Source organism: Perissodus microlepis, chromosome 15 (assembly GCF_051167445.1).
Source record: "Perissodus microlepis isolate ML-2025 ecotype Zambia chromosome 15, ASM5116744v1, whole genome shotgun sequence".
Classification (NCBI taxonomy): domain Eukaryota; kingdom Metazoa; phylum Chordata; class Actinopteri; order Cichliformes; family Cichlidae; genus Perissodus; species Perissodus microlepis.
This window is the reverse complement of record NC_140475.1, coordinates 5,017,293-5,033,546: the sequence shown is the minus strand read 5'-3', so window position 1 is coordinate 5,033,546 and position 16,254 is coordinate 5,017,293. Positions and strand designations below refer to the sequence as shown.

At 39.5% G+C, this 16,254-nt stretch overlaps 3 protein-coding genes across 4 annotated transcripts; 1 reads left to right on the top strand and 2 right to left on the bottom strand.

The window, feature by feature from the left end:
• The first annotated feature begins 865 nt into the window (after nucleotides 1–865).
• On the top strand, nucleotides 866–3,002 carry fkbp3 (FKBP prolyl isomerase 3). Its single transcript, XM_084953825.1, has 7 exons — nucleotides 866–990; nucleotides 1,263–1,364; nucleotides 1,441–1,542; nucleotides 1,911–2,046; nucleotides 2,203–2,270; nucleotides 2,344–2,441; nucleotides 2,671–3,002. The coding sequence occupies exons 1-7, from the start codon at nucleotides 886–888 to the stop codon at nucleotides 2,723–2,725; spliced, it is 666 nt and encodes a 221-aa protein (XP_084809951.1). The 5' UTR covers nucleotides 866–885; the 3' UTR covers nucleotides 2,726–3,002.
• Nucleotides 3,003–3,489: 487 nt separating this feature from the next.
• Nucleotides 3,490–5,149, bottom strand: faua (FAU ubiquitin like and ribosomal protein S30 fusion a). The gene is made up of 5 exons (XM_084953826.1): nucleotides 5,032–5,149; nucleotides 4,285–4,366; nucleotides 4,052–4,196; nucleotides 3,836–3,891; nucleotides 3,490–3,705 (listed from the first exon to the last, which is right to left on the bottom strand). The coding sequence occupies exons 2-5, from the start codon at nucleotides 4,357–4,359 to the stop codon at nucleotides 3,580–3,582; spliced, it is 402 nt and encodes a 133-aa protein (XP_084809952.1). The 5' UTR covers nucleotides 4,360–4,366; nucleotides 5,032–5,149; the 3' UTR covers nucleotides 3,490–3,579.
• A 1,443-nt stretch (nucleotides 5,150–6,592) lies between these two features.
• prpf39 (PRP39 pre-mRNA processing factor 39 homolog (yeast)) lies at nucleotides 6,593–14,582 on the bottom strand. 2 transcript variants are annotated; one of them, XM_084952251.1, is made up of 15 exons: nucleotides 14,455–14,582; nucleotides 12,722–13,162; nucleotides 12,229–12,422; nucleotides 11,967–12,092; nucleotides 11,654–11,772; nucleotides 11,365–11,532; nucleotides 10,031–10,211; nucleotides 9,511–9,618; nucleotides 9,242–9,406; nucleotides 8,654–8,780; nucleotides 8,246–8,514; nucleotides 7,921–8,105; nucleotides 7,741–7,824; nucleotides 7,331–7,442; nucleotides 6,593–7,220 (listed from the first exon to the last, which is right to left on the bottom strand). In XM_084952251.1, exons 2-15 carry the CDS (start codon nucleotides 13,128–13,130, stop codon nucleotides 7,131–7,133), a joined length of 2,337 nt encoding a protein of 778 aa, XP_084808377.1. In that variant the 5' UTR covers nucleotides 13,131–13,162; nucleotides 14,455–14,582; the 3' UTR covers nucleotides 6,593–7,130. The 2 variants fall into 2 exon arrangements, with proteins under 2 accessions (XP_084808377.1, XP_084808378.1); XM_084952252.1 differs by having other exon boundaries at nucleotides 7,750–7,824.
• Nucleotides 14,583–16,254: the final 1,672 nt, after the last annotated feature.

The window sequence follows — 16,254 nt, the reverse complement described above, 5'->3', positions numbered from 1 at the left end:
TTCAGAACAACTTTACATTGACTTGTAGTGGCCATTCTCTCTACAGGGACAGGTGACCTGAACCATGCCGGTAAAATGCTCCCAGGAGCATAACACTGTAATGAGACAGCAGGAAGAGCAGTTGTTGTCTTTAAAGTAGCCAATATGGATACAGATAAACAGATAAAAGAAGCCTGTTTCCCACAAGCCTACATTTAGTGGCTCCAGCTATTCGGGGGGAGCTACTTTGAAAATGGAAGCAAATGACATCAACCCCTCAGAATACGGAGGAAGAAGAGTCCCAATGCACAGGAAGTTTAAGTAGGGTATTCAATAGATGTGTTGCTCTGTAGACTGTGTTGCATCTCTTCCACTGCAGACGGTCAAAAGATTAAAAAAAGAAATGCTTAACATGCCCAAATGAACTATGCATGCAGGAAGTGATCTGTGTGCATTCTCTTGTTAATGTTATTGTGTGGAGGAGACACAGTTTGTTCTCGGTGTAACTGGATATATTAGATAAGTGCTTTAGTTATCTTGATAGAAGTCGGGGCACGTGTGTAACTGCTGTCATATCTATTGGACAGTTAGTTGTCCACTAGACGGCGGTATACACATCAGACAGTTATTTCAATATAGCGCTATATAATATATATATATATTAATATATATGATGATAATATAAGCAATACAAATGTATCTTATATTTCTTCATTAAACTTTTATTCCGCGTTCACGGTAAAATGTGCAGAAACGCATTTCTTATCGTGCACTCGCAATAAAGGTCATCCGGGAAAAAATAAAAATACATTTAAAAATAGAATTTAAAATTTTTCATTGTAATTTTGTGTTAAAATTATATTATATTGCGCACGGAGGTCAAAGTTCACTAGTTCGCCTCTCAAAATGGCGGCTGAGCCCACACGGGAATGGAGCGATGAGCAGCTCAAAAGTGATGATTTGCCCAAAAAAGACATAATAAAGTTCCTGCAGGACAATGCGGCCCACTCGGTATGTTTCTCCCTTTAGTCTCCTCGGGATTCCGGTTGGGATATCTGCAGGTTACCGGTTTGAATTCTCACTGTGAAGTGCAGCATGCAGCATGGCTAGCTCCGATGGGATGCTTTGCTTCAGCTCAGCACAGCAGAGCACAATGTTCAGCACTATCTGCACATTAATACGAATGCAAACAGCTTCTCTTAGGGTTTGACCTGCGCAGCTCCTCGTGGCTTGAGCGCAAACGAGTTAAACTTTATCCTTCTGTTCGTTTGTTGTTATTTCAGTTCCTCAACGAGCACAAGCTGCTCGGAAACATCAAAAATGTTGCCAAAACTGCAAAGAAAGAGCAACTGATTATCGCCTACGATCAGCTCTTCGAGAGCAAAGTAAGTCACGATTGTCATCCGCCTCGATGATGAACCTTAATAATGAACATAAAATGTGTAAACGTGTGATTTGCAGAGGTTTAAAGGCACAGAAGCAGTGGAAGAAGTGACGGAGAAGGTTAAAGCTGTGAAAGTCGAAGAAAAACCCAAAGAAGTCAAGACAGAAGTTGTGGATGAGGTACTGATGCACACCATTAAATATCAACTTTTTTATATCATCATTTATATAAAGAAGGAGACCTATAATATGCTGTAATTTCTTTTGTCCATTTGCATATCCCACATGGGGATAAGTGTATTATAACCACGTGCATGATACTGATGCTCAGTGTTGGTTAATGGGGGGGGCAGATTTTGGTTCTGTAGATTATGGTTACTGGAGTGAAAATAGAATTCAGGGGTACTCATGAAGACTCAAAAATGCTGTAAAAATAATGTGAATTGGAAAATATTTTTTCATTGAATGCTAAAGTTCAAAAAGCCGATTCTGGTGAGCACTCAGCGATTATTCGCATTTATTGACTACTGCTTCATTACTTCTCTCAGGGTCCTCCAAAGTACACCAAATCAGTGCTGAAAAAAGGCGACAAGACAAACTTCCCAAAGAAGGGCGACACTGTGAGCTGCTGGTACACCGGAACCTTAGAGGATGGGACTGTCTTTGACACCAATGTTCCCACAGGTATGACCGCGTCGCACTCGTAAGGTGATGCTCTGTCGCTAGTCGTGCTTTTGCATTATTGAAAATGTTAAACTAAGTAATTTGTACTTCTTAGTTATGTAGATCAAATCTCTATGTAGCGATGAAGAATCTGTCCTTGTTCTCTTCGATCTGCAGGGGCGAGAAAGAAGAAACAGGCCAAACCACTCAGCTTCAAAGTCGGCTTGGGCAAAGTCATCAGAGGAGTAAGTTGCTCTGCTGTTGTCATTTAGTTTTCTTAACTTTTATTTCTATGTCTAATGTCTGTAATCATCACAGTGGGATGAGGCCCTACTGACAATGAGCAAGGGTGAAACTGCTCGATTGGAGATTGACCCTGAATGGGCTTATGGAAAGAAGGGCGTCCCTGAGTCCAAGTATCCTTTTTCCCCCCCTCTTTGGTATTTTGTACCCTGCGTGCATGTTTCATAAATATCGAAATATTTCTAAAGGGATGTGATGAAACTACACGAGCTGTCTGCACGTAAGGTCAGAGCTCAGCTTGTAATGTGGCTTGATTCTTGCTTATAACTGTCCTCCTCCTTTATTGTTTTACACTAACATAATTAAATGAAAGCCAATTTTCCTTAACTCCACCTCTCCCAGAATTCCACCCAACGCAAAGCTGATTTTCGAGGTCGAGCTGGTGTCTGTGGATTAGCCCAAAGCATGCACTACATTTCAAGAATTCACACCTAATTAAAGGCCTTGAGGTAGAGGGGGGACATCAGCATGCGTCTTGGATTGCAATATTCCTGGGATGCCTGTGCTTTAGCATAGCATTACACATATACCAATTGGATTTAAAAAAAAAAAAAAGTAGTTTGATTTGGACAACGTGGAATGACTTGTTAATAATGTACATATAAGAGACTGTGAAATGTTATCTTTTTGTTCTTTTGCATGTACAATGTCAGAAATAAATCATTTCCCCCAAATTTGTTCATTTCAGTTAACCGGTCACTGTATAGATTGCACCTGTCTACATCGTGTTCTTTAGCCTGAAGTGAACTGTATTAAGAGAACTAGTTCGTGTGGTGTACGAAGTACTAAGACCTCCCAGTATAGTTTTATGCCAACTACTAATTGTGGTTCCTGGAAGATTTTAATAAGTTGTAAATACAAGACTTTGTGTCGCACCCATAAGGTGCGAGACCATTTTAAATATGCAAACTAAGGTATTCCATGTACAGTGATGCACGTCTTTAGGGTCTAAGCATCCAGTGTCTGCACACAGAGAAACTGAATAGGAGCAGCTAATGAAGTTTAGCTTCAAAGCTAAATTTGCCAATTTTAGCTTGCATTAATTCATAGAGACAGAATGAACTTTGGCTCAAATACAGGACAATTGTCTTTATTAAGAAACCGCAAAGATTATTTGCTAAAGATCTAGATTTACATTGCAGGACAAATCACTCATCTAGACCAAGTCAAAATTGTTTTTATTTTGTACAGGATGACATTTAACTTGGTAAAAACTGACAGGTGATGATGCTGTTTCTCCTTTGGGGCCACTTAAGAGTTGGCATTGGGTCCCTTCTTCTTTCCGAAGGTGGGAACGACATTCACAAAGCGCCTGTTGTACTGGATGCGGCGCTTAGCACGGCCAGTCTTCTTCTTCTTCTTCTCCTGCTTATCAACCTGAAGAAAAATAAGTGGATTGGCATCATTGTAAAAGTGAAGTAAAAGCAGATGTAGTCTGTAGTATAGCTGAAGGCAGAGTCCCCCCAGAATTTTTTTTTTGAAGAAGAAGAGGTGAGGTTACACTTACTTTGGGAGTCTGTCCCCGCACTTTTCCGGCACGGGCCAGAGAGCCGTGAACCTTACCTGGTAGAGTGAAAGAGAGAAACAAAGATCATGCTATCAAGGTGGTTTTGTTAAGACAAACTATATTAGTGCCATCCTCGGTGTGCCAAGTTTTGAAGTCCCGAAGAAAACAAACATTCAAATATGTGAACAACAACATGTCATGCCCATGCACACATACCTCCCAGAAGTCTGCCAGCTACCTCCAGGGTGCAGTGCTCGGAGACACCGCAAGACACCAGAGAGGCATCATTCTCCAGAGGGCACCCAGCAAGCAGCAGCACCTGATCCTCAACCAGGAGACCTTCCAGAGCCTGGACATGAGCCTGGGACACAAACAGGTTTTCTCTTAATAATCCTTTATGCAATATTGCCATTAATAAGGTACAATTTTTACACTGGTACAAGTTTTACCTTGATCTGGCTGACGGTCTCCTCTCCAGTCACCTCAAGGGTGTGAGTGTTCTGGCCACGTAAGAAAAGCTGCATCTTGATGCTGGAAAAAAAAAAGGTAGGGCCAAGCATCTTTAGTCATGGATGAAACTTTTATTAGTTTTCATATAAAAGCACAACTGTAACGTCCAACTACCAACATAGCTATTTTATGTTTACTGGACTTGACTATATAACAAGGACTTTGACATCAATTACAATAACTGCTAATTAGCACATCTGATAAAACGCTGGCATCCCTTGAAAATGCTGTGTGCTTTACTTGGTGTGACAAGTAAAAATGTCTGCCGTGACGATCATTGCGGAAACATACTTGCGGCATTAAAATTTATTATAACAAATCCCGACTACCAAACCTTCACTTTGCCTTCATACTTCAGAATATGAAACCCACATATGATCCTCAAAGTAAATATCTCCGGTGGTAACCTGAAACTTTTTAAAACTGTGGAGAAATAATGCACTACCAGCCGCCGGGAGCTGAACTGAAGCTTCTCCTGGGTCCTAGCAAAAGCTATGCTAGCTTAGCTAGCCACATGGGGCACGCGTATCGTAAAAGTCCTGTAAAAACATATGAAATACACCTTCACTCGTCAATAAAAAGCCTAACTTATGGTTACGGATGACATATGTGCACCAATCGCAAGATAAAACATGTAACGACAAAGCCAAACTGGGAAATTTTTATTAAAAGTACACAGCTCTCACCTCGTTTGATGCTAGTCGTGCAACGCTAGGCATAAAAAGGACTGTTTAAGGGTCTGCACAGCGCATGTGCGGATTTACGTAACGCTCGTCGGACGCGGTGGCCACGCCTCTTGTACTTTGGTAGTGTCGCAGATTTATCTGTTCTAGTATAGCACAGTTATATTTACGGGTTCATGTGATCTTCATAGGTTGTATTTATCTATTTTCTTTGATGTTTTGCAGAAATGCCTGCTCTACTGATATTTGTATTTTATTTTATTAAATTTTGTTTGTTTATTCTCACGGTGTCCTGTTTGTTAAGGATTAAGTTTAGTTCTTGAAATTAACATTAACAAATATGGGGGAGCGGGTGGGTTAAGTTTTTAAAACTGTTTGACTCATTAATATACACAAAATTATTCACGAAATCCTGGTCCTTGTGGTTTATACCAATGTCCCACAACCAACATCAAATTATGTCTTATGTATTATGTTTCATTTAATTATTTTTTTCTCCTACACTTCAGTATTACTGACTGCACATGGAGAGGGTTATATACTCGTCATATTCTTGTGTTTATTTCTTTACAAAAAATACCAAAAAGTTTGAATATGAGTGGATAATGGTCCTGGGGTGGCATGTCAGCATGTGACTCCCATGGCAATAACAATATTCTGTTACCTTCAGCAATGATTTCAGTGGTTTTAAGTGTGGCTCATTTTCACATAAGGATCAAAACGATAGTTCATTTGTATAATTTGAGCCAACTGCTAAACACTGATATACTTTTTGAGGAGAAGGTTTTGGGTTTTTTTTTTTTTGCTGTGAAGCAGCACCAGTACAGAGCTCATGTGATGCTGAGATTAGAGCTTCATTTTTACAGAAACACAAAAGTGGCATGAGAACATCTCATTTATCTTTGAGCTCATATTTACCACAAAAGAATCTTTATCCTACTACATTGTAACTGTTCTACATGTTAATTTTATGTCATATATTTAGATGTAATGTGGATTTATCTTTGAGAAAATCTATTATGCTTACTTTGTATGTTCATATCAGTTAGAGCAAACCTCAAAACCCCTGAACTTTATTTGTCTTCTATGAGTTTTTGCCTGAAACACAGCTGGAAAAAAAGTTTAATTTCAATCCTTCAAAAACCACTAGAGCTTCAGCTTGACTACCAGTGCTTTTTGCACATTATTGGGGTATGTTGTGGGGGAAAATGTTTTCATATAAAATGTACTCGTAATTATTGTCGTAAAGTGTAATTATTGAATGAGTTGCCAATGAACAACAAAATGTAAATTAAGTTTTTGTTGTTGTTTTTAAAGGCACAGCTTCAGTTACCGTGGCTCAGTGCAACATCTAGAAATGCTTGTCAGGGATTTCAGCTTTTGTGGAAATCCATTATTCAAATATATTTAATATTTTAATTACATTCCTGCCAACAAGTTACATTTGCTATTGAATATTGGAAAGGAAAAGTTGTTTTACTTTGAATGACAGTAAAAGTGTAAACTAAACAGCTAATGACAATATTCATTCTAGCCCTTTGTGAATTATTTAAAACAAAAAGCATTTAAGGATATCAATCTCTTTATTATGAAATCAAGTCAAAATAAAAAACAAGGAACTCTTTGTTGCTCTTTAGGGAAACATAACCATGAGTTATTACAAATCTTTGTGATTGGGGGGGAAGAATGATGACAGATACATTAATGAAAGCTTCCCCTTACAAATTCTTTAACACAAAGACAGAGAGCAAAACTAAGTCATCTGGCCTAGAAATTTCAAAAAGAAAAAGCCTTTGTCACACAGGGAAAAAATAAATCTGCCTTCACAAATAACATGCATTCAAGAACCCCAAAAAGAAGCCAGTGCTAGAGAGAATGACTGTAGCAATTAAAGAACTGATAACTGCTAAAGAGGGCCAAATATACTTCTATCAAGAGCTACAATATGTGGTAAAGTTGATTAGCACACTGTGAACCAGAGAAAAGGGGAAGAAATAAAACAAAAGAACAAAGCTTTTTGAAATCTCCATGACGTCTTGGTAAGAAGCCCCGTCCCAAGATGTAAGAAGGTCAAATGGATGGTCAGGCCACTATGTTGTCCATCATGTAGAAGGAGGGGGGTAGTACTGGTTATACTGGGCATACTGGTTGTATTGCCCCCAGGAGTTTTGTCCCCAACCACCGTACTGTTGCTAAAGAGAAAAGTGGGGGGAGGGGGTTAGAAGGGCTGTAATTGACCACACATACTTCTTGTGACAAACTAATTTCTAAGTGCTGTAAATGTAACGGATCTGTAACCCACCTGGTACCAGTTATAGTTGTAGGCAGAGGCATTTGCCTGCATGTCAGTCATGTTTGCTACAGCACCAGAGCCGTCATCCACACGCTGCCTCTTAGCATCAGGTTCCTGAGAGCTGGAGAGGTAAAGTTTAAATTAGTAAGATCCAGCTTATAGCTGACAAATGAAACAGCAGTTACAGCCAAGTTTGGTGTTTTTACTGTTGTTCTAACCAATTTGTAGATTTTCAATGTAGATATGTAGAATATGCATCTGCCCTTCACTGAGATATCAAGAAATACAAGACACTCTAGAAAATAGACTAGTAGCAGTAGTCGTCACATGTGTCTTTCTAACACCTTGTTAGAAGGGGGTGTGAAAATTTTCTGAAAGTGTTTGTGTGGATGTGATGGATGCTGTGTTTCATTAACCACCTGTCATACCCGTTCTCGGCCTTCCTCTTTGTCGATTCATTTTCTTTTTGTAGTTTCTGTTGTTCTTCATAGGCAGCAACAAGGCTGAAAGATGTAAAAGAATAAACATGACTCTTTACAAAAAAACAAAACAAAGAATGAATGTATTCATTTCTCCCTTTACCACTAAAAACAACTTACGCATTAATATCGCTGCCAAAGTCTTCAAGAAACTCGACTTTGCGCTGGGCAAAGAGGAGTCGTGATTCAAGAGGCATTGGGCTATTCAGGGCTCGGTCAAAACAAGCCAAGATCTCTGCCTCATTCTGTGTCACATCTCGATTGTATTCCAGCTCAAGCAGGTTTAGATACAGTTTTGGACTCGTCTACAAAAACCACAAAACACACAGTTTAGTTCACAACTAGTGCAACACAGTTATATTTATCATGTGAACAGAATTCATTGCAAGAGAAACAACCAATTCTATAATGTGTTGAACATCTGATATAGTCAACCCTCTCTCACCTGGTCTTTTTCAATAGCATCCAGAAGCACCTTCCTCGCCTTGCCCAGACTCCTCTGCACCTTCATCAGCTGCCTGGCCAGCTTCACAGCATAGAACGATGTCTCAGTAGCATTCTTCGCAGACTCCATCGCCTCCCTCAACAGTGCCTCAGCTTCCTCCAAGTTTCCGTGGCGACGCTCCAGGCTGACCCTCCGAAGACGCACCATGGCGAGACCTGGGATCGATGCCTCCAGGGACTTCAGGATGCTCTGAGCCTCCTCTATGCTGCCTGGGTTAAAAAAGAAGAAAAAAGAAAAAGGAATGTCAGCTGAGCAGTTTTCCACATTTGTTTCTTATTCATGATCTCCATGCTTTATGTTGCTTTTGCATTTAATTTGCATGCTGCTTTGACTGACTGAGGTACTCACCCTGCTGCTCCTCAAAGGCTGCCCACAGCAGGTGGATGGCTGGTTTCTTGGGCAGATGGACGGTACACGCCTTCTTGTAGACATGTCTCACACCCTCAGTGCTGTATCCCTCTAGATATTTTGCATACTTCAGAGTGAAAAAGAGAAAGCAAGTTGGAAGAAAGCCAGGAGAGGACAGAGGAAAAAAAAAAAAAAAAAAAAAAAGAAAGAAAAGAAAAGAAAAGAAAAGAAAGAAAGGCAAAAGAGACAAGACATTTTTAAACTACATTTTGAGTTCACAGACAGGCAATTTCTTCATTGACAAGATCGTTTTTAGAAATTTTCTGTGTAAACCCATCAGCACCTTCATGGAACCAATTAGATAAGTTTCTGTAAGGTAGTGGGAGACGAAGAAGATGCAACGTAGTAGTTGGCATATGCTGCAGTCAAATCTTGTGTGGCAAGCTGGCCATCCCCTAATACAACAGATACAGTCACATATCAACGTTACACGCAAAGAGTGCAGGACTGTGTCGATGTGATATCATCGTTGATGGGGGAAGTGCAGGGAGGTAGCAGGAGTGTCGGAAAGGCTCAAGGTCACTTTACCTTGATCCAAAACTCCTCATAGAGAGCGCAGGCGATGAGGCATCTTTCGAAGAGAACCACCACACGCTCCGGAGTCCCATTCTCAATTTCGAACTCCAAGTACTCCTTCCAGTTGTTCAGTTGAGTCTTCTCCAAGGCTTTGACGTGGAAGTACGGTCTCTTAATCTAAAGAAACACAAATTGATTAGTTTCATAATAATGGGGGGGGGGGGGGCTGAAAGAATAAAACATCAGTAAGGGGAAAAAAAAAAAAAAAAAACAAGACCCACCCCTTCTTCAAAGGCCCAGCGCTTGCTGACTTCGTGTTCATTGTGGTTGAAAACTTCCTGCCGCACCTCAATCACCTTGTGGCGCATGTTCTCAATCTCCGTCACTCTCTACATACAAACACACAGACAAAAACAAGGTTAGCACCCTTATTTGTGCTTCTCCGTATCACATTCTCCACTTGATGTAAAAACTTCTATTCCTGCAGCCAACGATTTACATCACCAGAAATAAGAAGCCTGCAGAGGGGAGAAGTATTTATGCACCCTGCATATCAGCCACTGGGTATAGGTGCTGGGATCAACGGGCCCCGGGTGATCCTGTAAGTTTTAGGGCGAGTCCCTGACTGGATACCAACGTGAATCCCACCTGGCATTGATTGGCCTGGCTGCTGACATAAAGACACCTCTTCAAACCTAGGCAAATTATCTTTTCCCTTTCATCATGGATAACATCCAAGCTCCTGCTAACCCTGCAAGCAGTAATTTTTTTCCCCTACGGGATTGGCAGAGAAGGTTTTACCTTAGCAGGATCCGCAAGATCCTCTGTACCAGGTGGAAGCTCCTCCTGAGCAACTTGTGACTCTCCACTGTCACCAACCATTCCCGACAGGCTGGCTTTAGAGAGCTCGAGCCTTAGCTGGACAAACTCCTCTTCTGACAAGAAGTGCCTGGGGTGATTAGTCTGTACATGTTCTTTGAACCTGCAGAGAGAAAAGAAAATGTCAGTGCACAGCTCTTTCATACAATGACGTTATAATTTTCAAAATGATTATATTATATTTTTACATGCTGTAGTGCCATTTTTGGGAGCATTTCAAGTTGATATACATCAATACAAACATTATAGCCCAAATTTTAATAATATGTCTGCATTAAGTGCATAGTAATTACATAAATTGCAAAAAAGTGCAATAAACTACAAAAAAAATTTAAAATCGTTTTGGTTTTTTTAACATATATTTCTATTCAGAGAAATTTAAGAGGCTTATCCCTCAAAACTGTAAATACAAAAAATGTTGCACAAAATAGTTTCCCACTACAGGAAATTTATTTTGAGTGTCTTCATAGTTTTATTTTTGAAATACACCAATTTTTATATACTGCAGGAAAAACGAAAATAAATATAGTGCAAATTTGCAAAAAAGCAGCATATGGATCAAAATAAACTATTTCCAGCAGTGCAATATGAGTTCTAAGCATCCCAGAAATGACACAGAAAGTCAAGCATAACTTTTAAAAACACCAGTATAGGCTCATAAGGCCCCGATAGTAAAAAAACTACATTTCCGCAAAATGACGTCACTTCCGGTTTCGGGCAGGACATGGCAGACATGCGATAGTTCGCGCTGATGGACGTAGGAAGTGTTACAAACAGCTGATCAGATCGGCAAAGCCTGTTTCAGGAATATTATGTTTTTGTTGCTGCAAGTGCTTTTTATGCAGTTTTTGCAAAGCTATATGTGGAAGGAAACCGTGACTTAGGACAAGCTGATGGCATAAGATGTAAGTACAACTCCTCCGGTTTCATATGCAAAAACAATTATTGCGCTAGCTTATGTGGTTGGAGTGCTACCGGGATTTAAAAATAGTTACGCAAAACGGAGCGTGTCCGCTCTGACCGGCTTTAAAGGGTTAAACAAAACCAACCAAGCAGACCATGGGCAGAGGTAGAAACTATTATTTGTGCAGTTCCAAAACAACCATTTCCAGACTGCAGAACAGGATATGTCCATCACTGGGTTTGGGGCTTTGTAATTTTAAAAACTTTATATTTGCCTTTTATGATGATTTTATAAACACACTCAAGTGAATGCAAACTTTCAAACAAATCTGGAAACTGTTCTTTTACTGTACCTCTGGAAGTGCTGGGAATACAGCTGGGTTGGAATGCCCAAGATGCGGTCATAGATGGCGGTGACGTTACCCAACTTCTGCTGCTCTGTCTCCCAGTTTATGAAGGATTCCCACAAACGGTCTGAGCGAAAGTCAGTGCCTGCTGCAAGCACTGCATGCTCATAGGAGCTAATAGGAAAACAAAAAAAAGAAGGAAAAAAGATTCACGAAATGTCTCATTAACTTAAAGAAACAAGTTCAACCATTTGAGAAGAAAGTAAAACAGAGTGTGTGTATAGACTTTACTCACGCTCGAATGCGCCCCTCAGTCTCTGGGTCATTAGGATCAGAATTCTCTTTGATGAAGGTCAAATAGTGGATCCACAGGTCGACACTGAGAGGGATGACCTGCAAACCTCTTCTGTACACCTTGTAAAAAAATAAATAAATAAAATGAGTTTGTTCATAAAAGTCTGAGTTTTTATGCCCCAAATTTTGGTTCTTAACAGATTATTCTAGCTGGTCAGTTATAGATGACACAGAAAAGCAGGCACACCAAGTTAAAAAAAAAAAAAAAAAAACCCAAAGAAAGCAACACGTGTGAGTACAAAAGGCATACTTACTTCTTCTGCAACTTGTACATTGCCATGCTTTTTCTCAATATCTGCATACTTCTTCCAGTAGCCATAGCAGTAGGGATAACGTAGGAAAAACACATCAAATGCCTTCCTCACTGCTGTAAGGACATTCTGTAAAGAAGCAGAAAGACCAAATTGCAACAATTTAACCACCTCTTTTTAGCATTACAAGTAATTTCTGTTCAAATTTATTGGACAAGAATATAATTTTCACTCGGTTTTGTAAATGTGTGTGCCTTCTGTTTACCTCTTGTTCTACATACTGCAGCAGATAGACCCACGCATTGAAATCTTCTGGGTTTTCCTCAACTCCCTTAAAAAGCTTTTCAAACTCTGAGGGCAGTTCGGGATCTGTAGGAACAGCTGCTTCTTCTGTTGTTTCTTTGGATGGGTCTTCTAGCTCCATGCCATCCTCTGCCACCTGTGTAGCCTCTGTCCCATCTAGAGAAGTTGACAAAGAATCATCAAGTGAGTTTAACTACAAAATTACAGTTCATAATTTGTGCATAATGTGTCGTTTGTTGACAGTTTTGTTTTCAATAAATTAGTTACTGTAAGCACAGACAGAAAAAAATGGACAGAGACACTATGCTGATTCTACACAGTACCTTTCTTGGTTGCTTGTTGAAAACTAGCTAAATCTTACGACGTTACACTAACAATTGGACCAGAGTCAACTTCATAACTAAGCATTTATTATTAAATCAATTGAGCCAACTGAAAAACAAGTTTTAAGTTACCTTGACTGTCAGTCTGTCCAATGGATTCAGACTCAATATTCATGTCCTGGCTGCAAGGCTCAGACCCTACAGGTTCTGTTGCTTGCTGTGCATCTTCTGTGGGCTGTGGAGGGGGAGGAGGTGGCGGTGGTGGCGGTGGGTGTTCTTGGAAGAGCTGAGCATTGGCAAGTTGAAATTGTTCCACAGCCTTCTCCACAGATCCCAGATCTGTGGAATTCATTTGCTGGCCAGGTTGTTGCTCTTGTCCCATGGCATCCTGAGACACATCTGAATCCTCAGGCAAGACATTGGAGAGAGGCTCTGGAGCAACCTGGTCTAGTGACCAGTCAGTCGCTTGGCCTACGACAGGAAGGTCTGGAAGAAAGGCATCCCCATTGCTCTCCATGGCAGGGGACTCAGTATCCAGCATTCCAGGAAATGTACCCTCTGAGATTTTCAGGTCTGTTGGGACAGAAAAAAAAGTAAAGACACACTCAAGAAAAAGAAAATAGATTTTTCCACACACCAAATACTATTAGAGTTTACTGAAATATTAATGGTTTGTACAACTTAACAAAAAAAAAAAAAACTAAGAAAACTAGCTCTGAAATAAGCTGAAGTATTCCCACCATTTAAATAAATCAATCAATAAATAAAAACATCCACTGAGTTTCCAATCATTTCTTTAAAAATACGCACTTAATGATACTAGTCAGGACAGCACAAAAAAACAATGTCAAGTACAATTATAATAAGGAACTTGGTGCCTAAAATAAACAAGTAAGAAATATCCAAGTGTGAACTGCAGTTATAGGTAGAATATCTACAAACAAGAAATTACTTTCAACTCACAATTTAAGCCAGTTTAGTTCTGACAAAGAATTTTCCACAACTATTGACAACGTGCTGTATTTTAAACTTGCCATGAACCTTCACTAATTAAAATGATACTTATAAATCTGACGCAACACGAGGCATGTTTTTCGTTTCAAACGATTTTTTTTTATTTTACTTCCTTTACGCCTAAAGAGGTCAACCCTAGTAAAAACAGCCGCTAAAGCAACAGGATACTTCCTTGTTCTAACATTAAACCAGTGCCAGTTTAAGCTTCAGCCCTAATTTAACTACTAAAAATAATTCCGCGTACTCGGTTGCTTACTCTTAGCTTCTCGCTTAGCTACCTTAATACTAAAGTTGTTTTCTTTTTTTAATTTTACTTTGGGGATTTTTTGTTTTGTTTTCTTTTTTAAATTTAATATTTCCTTTAAAAAACGAGTAGCTTTAGCTTTGTTTGCTCCTCGAGGCCTTGTTGTTGCCGGGAGGTCTTTTCCATGATCAAAGTTCAATCAGAAGTTAGGCCTGGCGCCCGTCTATCTCAAATAAGTATAATAGTAGAGGTCGAGGCATATTTCGTGTACGCGCTTGCTTAGTACGGTCCAACACAAACTATTCGTCTTTAATTAAGTATCTACATTTTTCACCGATTCTTTACGTTGATAGCAACGTTTACAGAATAGCGAATAGGAAACTGTTACATACATCGTAACTAGGACATTTACATGTACAGCATTTGCTTAGGCCTCCAGGAAATAGTCGGTAGCAGTTAGCTAACAGCAGCACGTTAGCTAACAGGCTAATGTTACCCATTTCGCCACTAGCGATTGTTAAATTCGTTACTAGTCAGATAAAACCAAATCAACAAATAAAAATACGTTTAAGAATCTTATCCGTATCTGTTGCGTCAATTTACTTACCCCCGTGGACTTGAGTGCAGCTTTTGAATTCACTTTATCTACACTACTGCGACCGGCCGCGTTTCGCACACCATTCTTAAGTTGGAGGAAGATGAGAGGGACAGTGTGCGCATGCCCAGTCGAACTACCACCCACCAGCGACGGCGCGCTATTTGTTGTTCTTGATGTCTTGCCAATTTACATTTTATGATGAAATTAAAATGCAGAAATATTTTGAAGTTAGCCCATAGCTTTTATGAATTCCTCCAGAAGTAATGAAATAAATAAATAAATACATTTTCCTGCAGTTGCAGTGTTTGTACACACACTGGCAAAAGAATTCACAGATTGTTTCTACTTCTAAACCGCATGACGCAATATTAAACGTGAGCTCTAAATCTTCTGTGCCTTTTGTACAATACATTACACTGCATTAAATTTTTTTGAAAGTAACACTCTTTACTTTTATTAATAAAACAAACAAACATTTACAATCAACCAAGCTATACCACTTTATTCTTCCATACAATAAACCCCCCAAACAACCTCTCTAGGTATAGAATTACATTTTGTATTTCACTTTTATTATATTTATTAAAGCATTTCGTTTTATTAAACAAACCACTATTGATCTGATTAATCACTTGGGACTCAGCAAGCTGCAGCAAGCAGGTAAAGTCAGGTAGGTCTGGTACTGTTGTGTGGGAGCTTTCTAGTTAACCTAACCCAGCTATGTGCCAGTAAAGGTGTTATCAGTTTTATTACTATATTTTCATTTAGACTTTGTCCCTAGTCAGCATCACTTCGTCACAATCCTGACATTTCTCCACCATATCGACTTCAAGAACTTGTTTACTTGCTGCCTAATATATTCCACACTTTGTTGAGTGCTACTGTTACAATACAATATTACCAATTTAATATCTCAGTGGTTATATTACTGTGGCAGATCAACATGTGTTGCAAGTTTATGCACCACACTGGCATGTTTGTTATTCAGCTGCCTCGCCTCAGTTGCAAGTAGACAACAATTTCAGAGATCCTTATCATGAATGTTTGTGCCTGAAAATGTGAAGCGGTATTTAAGATCCTAGATTTGACTAAATCTATGAAAATTATGTCTTTTTACTTTTATACAGTCAGTGACAACTTTTTTTACTTTAAGAAACTTCTAAGAACAGTAATAATAGTTAGATGTTAAACTGGCAGGCACAACAGAATGAAAAACAGGGTGAGGCCCCTTTGTAAAATCTCACATTTAAACCCATTTCAAAAGTAAAGTTGGGACGGTTATTCTCATAGCCTTATTTTTGAATAAGGCTTATGAGTGCATGACTGTTTTATGATATTAGAATCACCTCTCATAATTTATTATGGCAATAAACACGAGTTCACTTATATTTATACTGACCGTGTCTTTCTTTAGGCAGCCTAAATTAATAAGCTGGTGTCAGGTAATGCTTTCACCAATGAAATACTGTAGTTCCTCCCGCCCTGCTCACTCACATTCTCCACGTCACAGACTAATAATACAGGAACTGTTTGAATGGATGATAAGACATGTCAGAAAGACCCGAAAGTAAACCGTCTCCTGAGACCACCGGGCCAACTAAATCGTGGCATGTGTTTCATGTGTGCGGTCTTGTGTGTTTTCATTGCTGTACGTTAAACCAGAGGCGATTACATCCATAATGAACGCCCAAATGGCGTCAGCAATAGTGCCTAATGGACCGGTCTGCAGTTCTTTTTTTCTGGGCGCGCATGCGAAATGGCGTGGAGTGCGTTTAGGGACAGTCGCGTTTTTTAAAATCTAAATGAAGG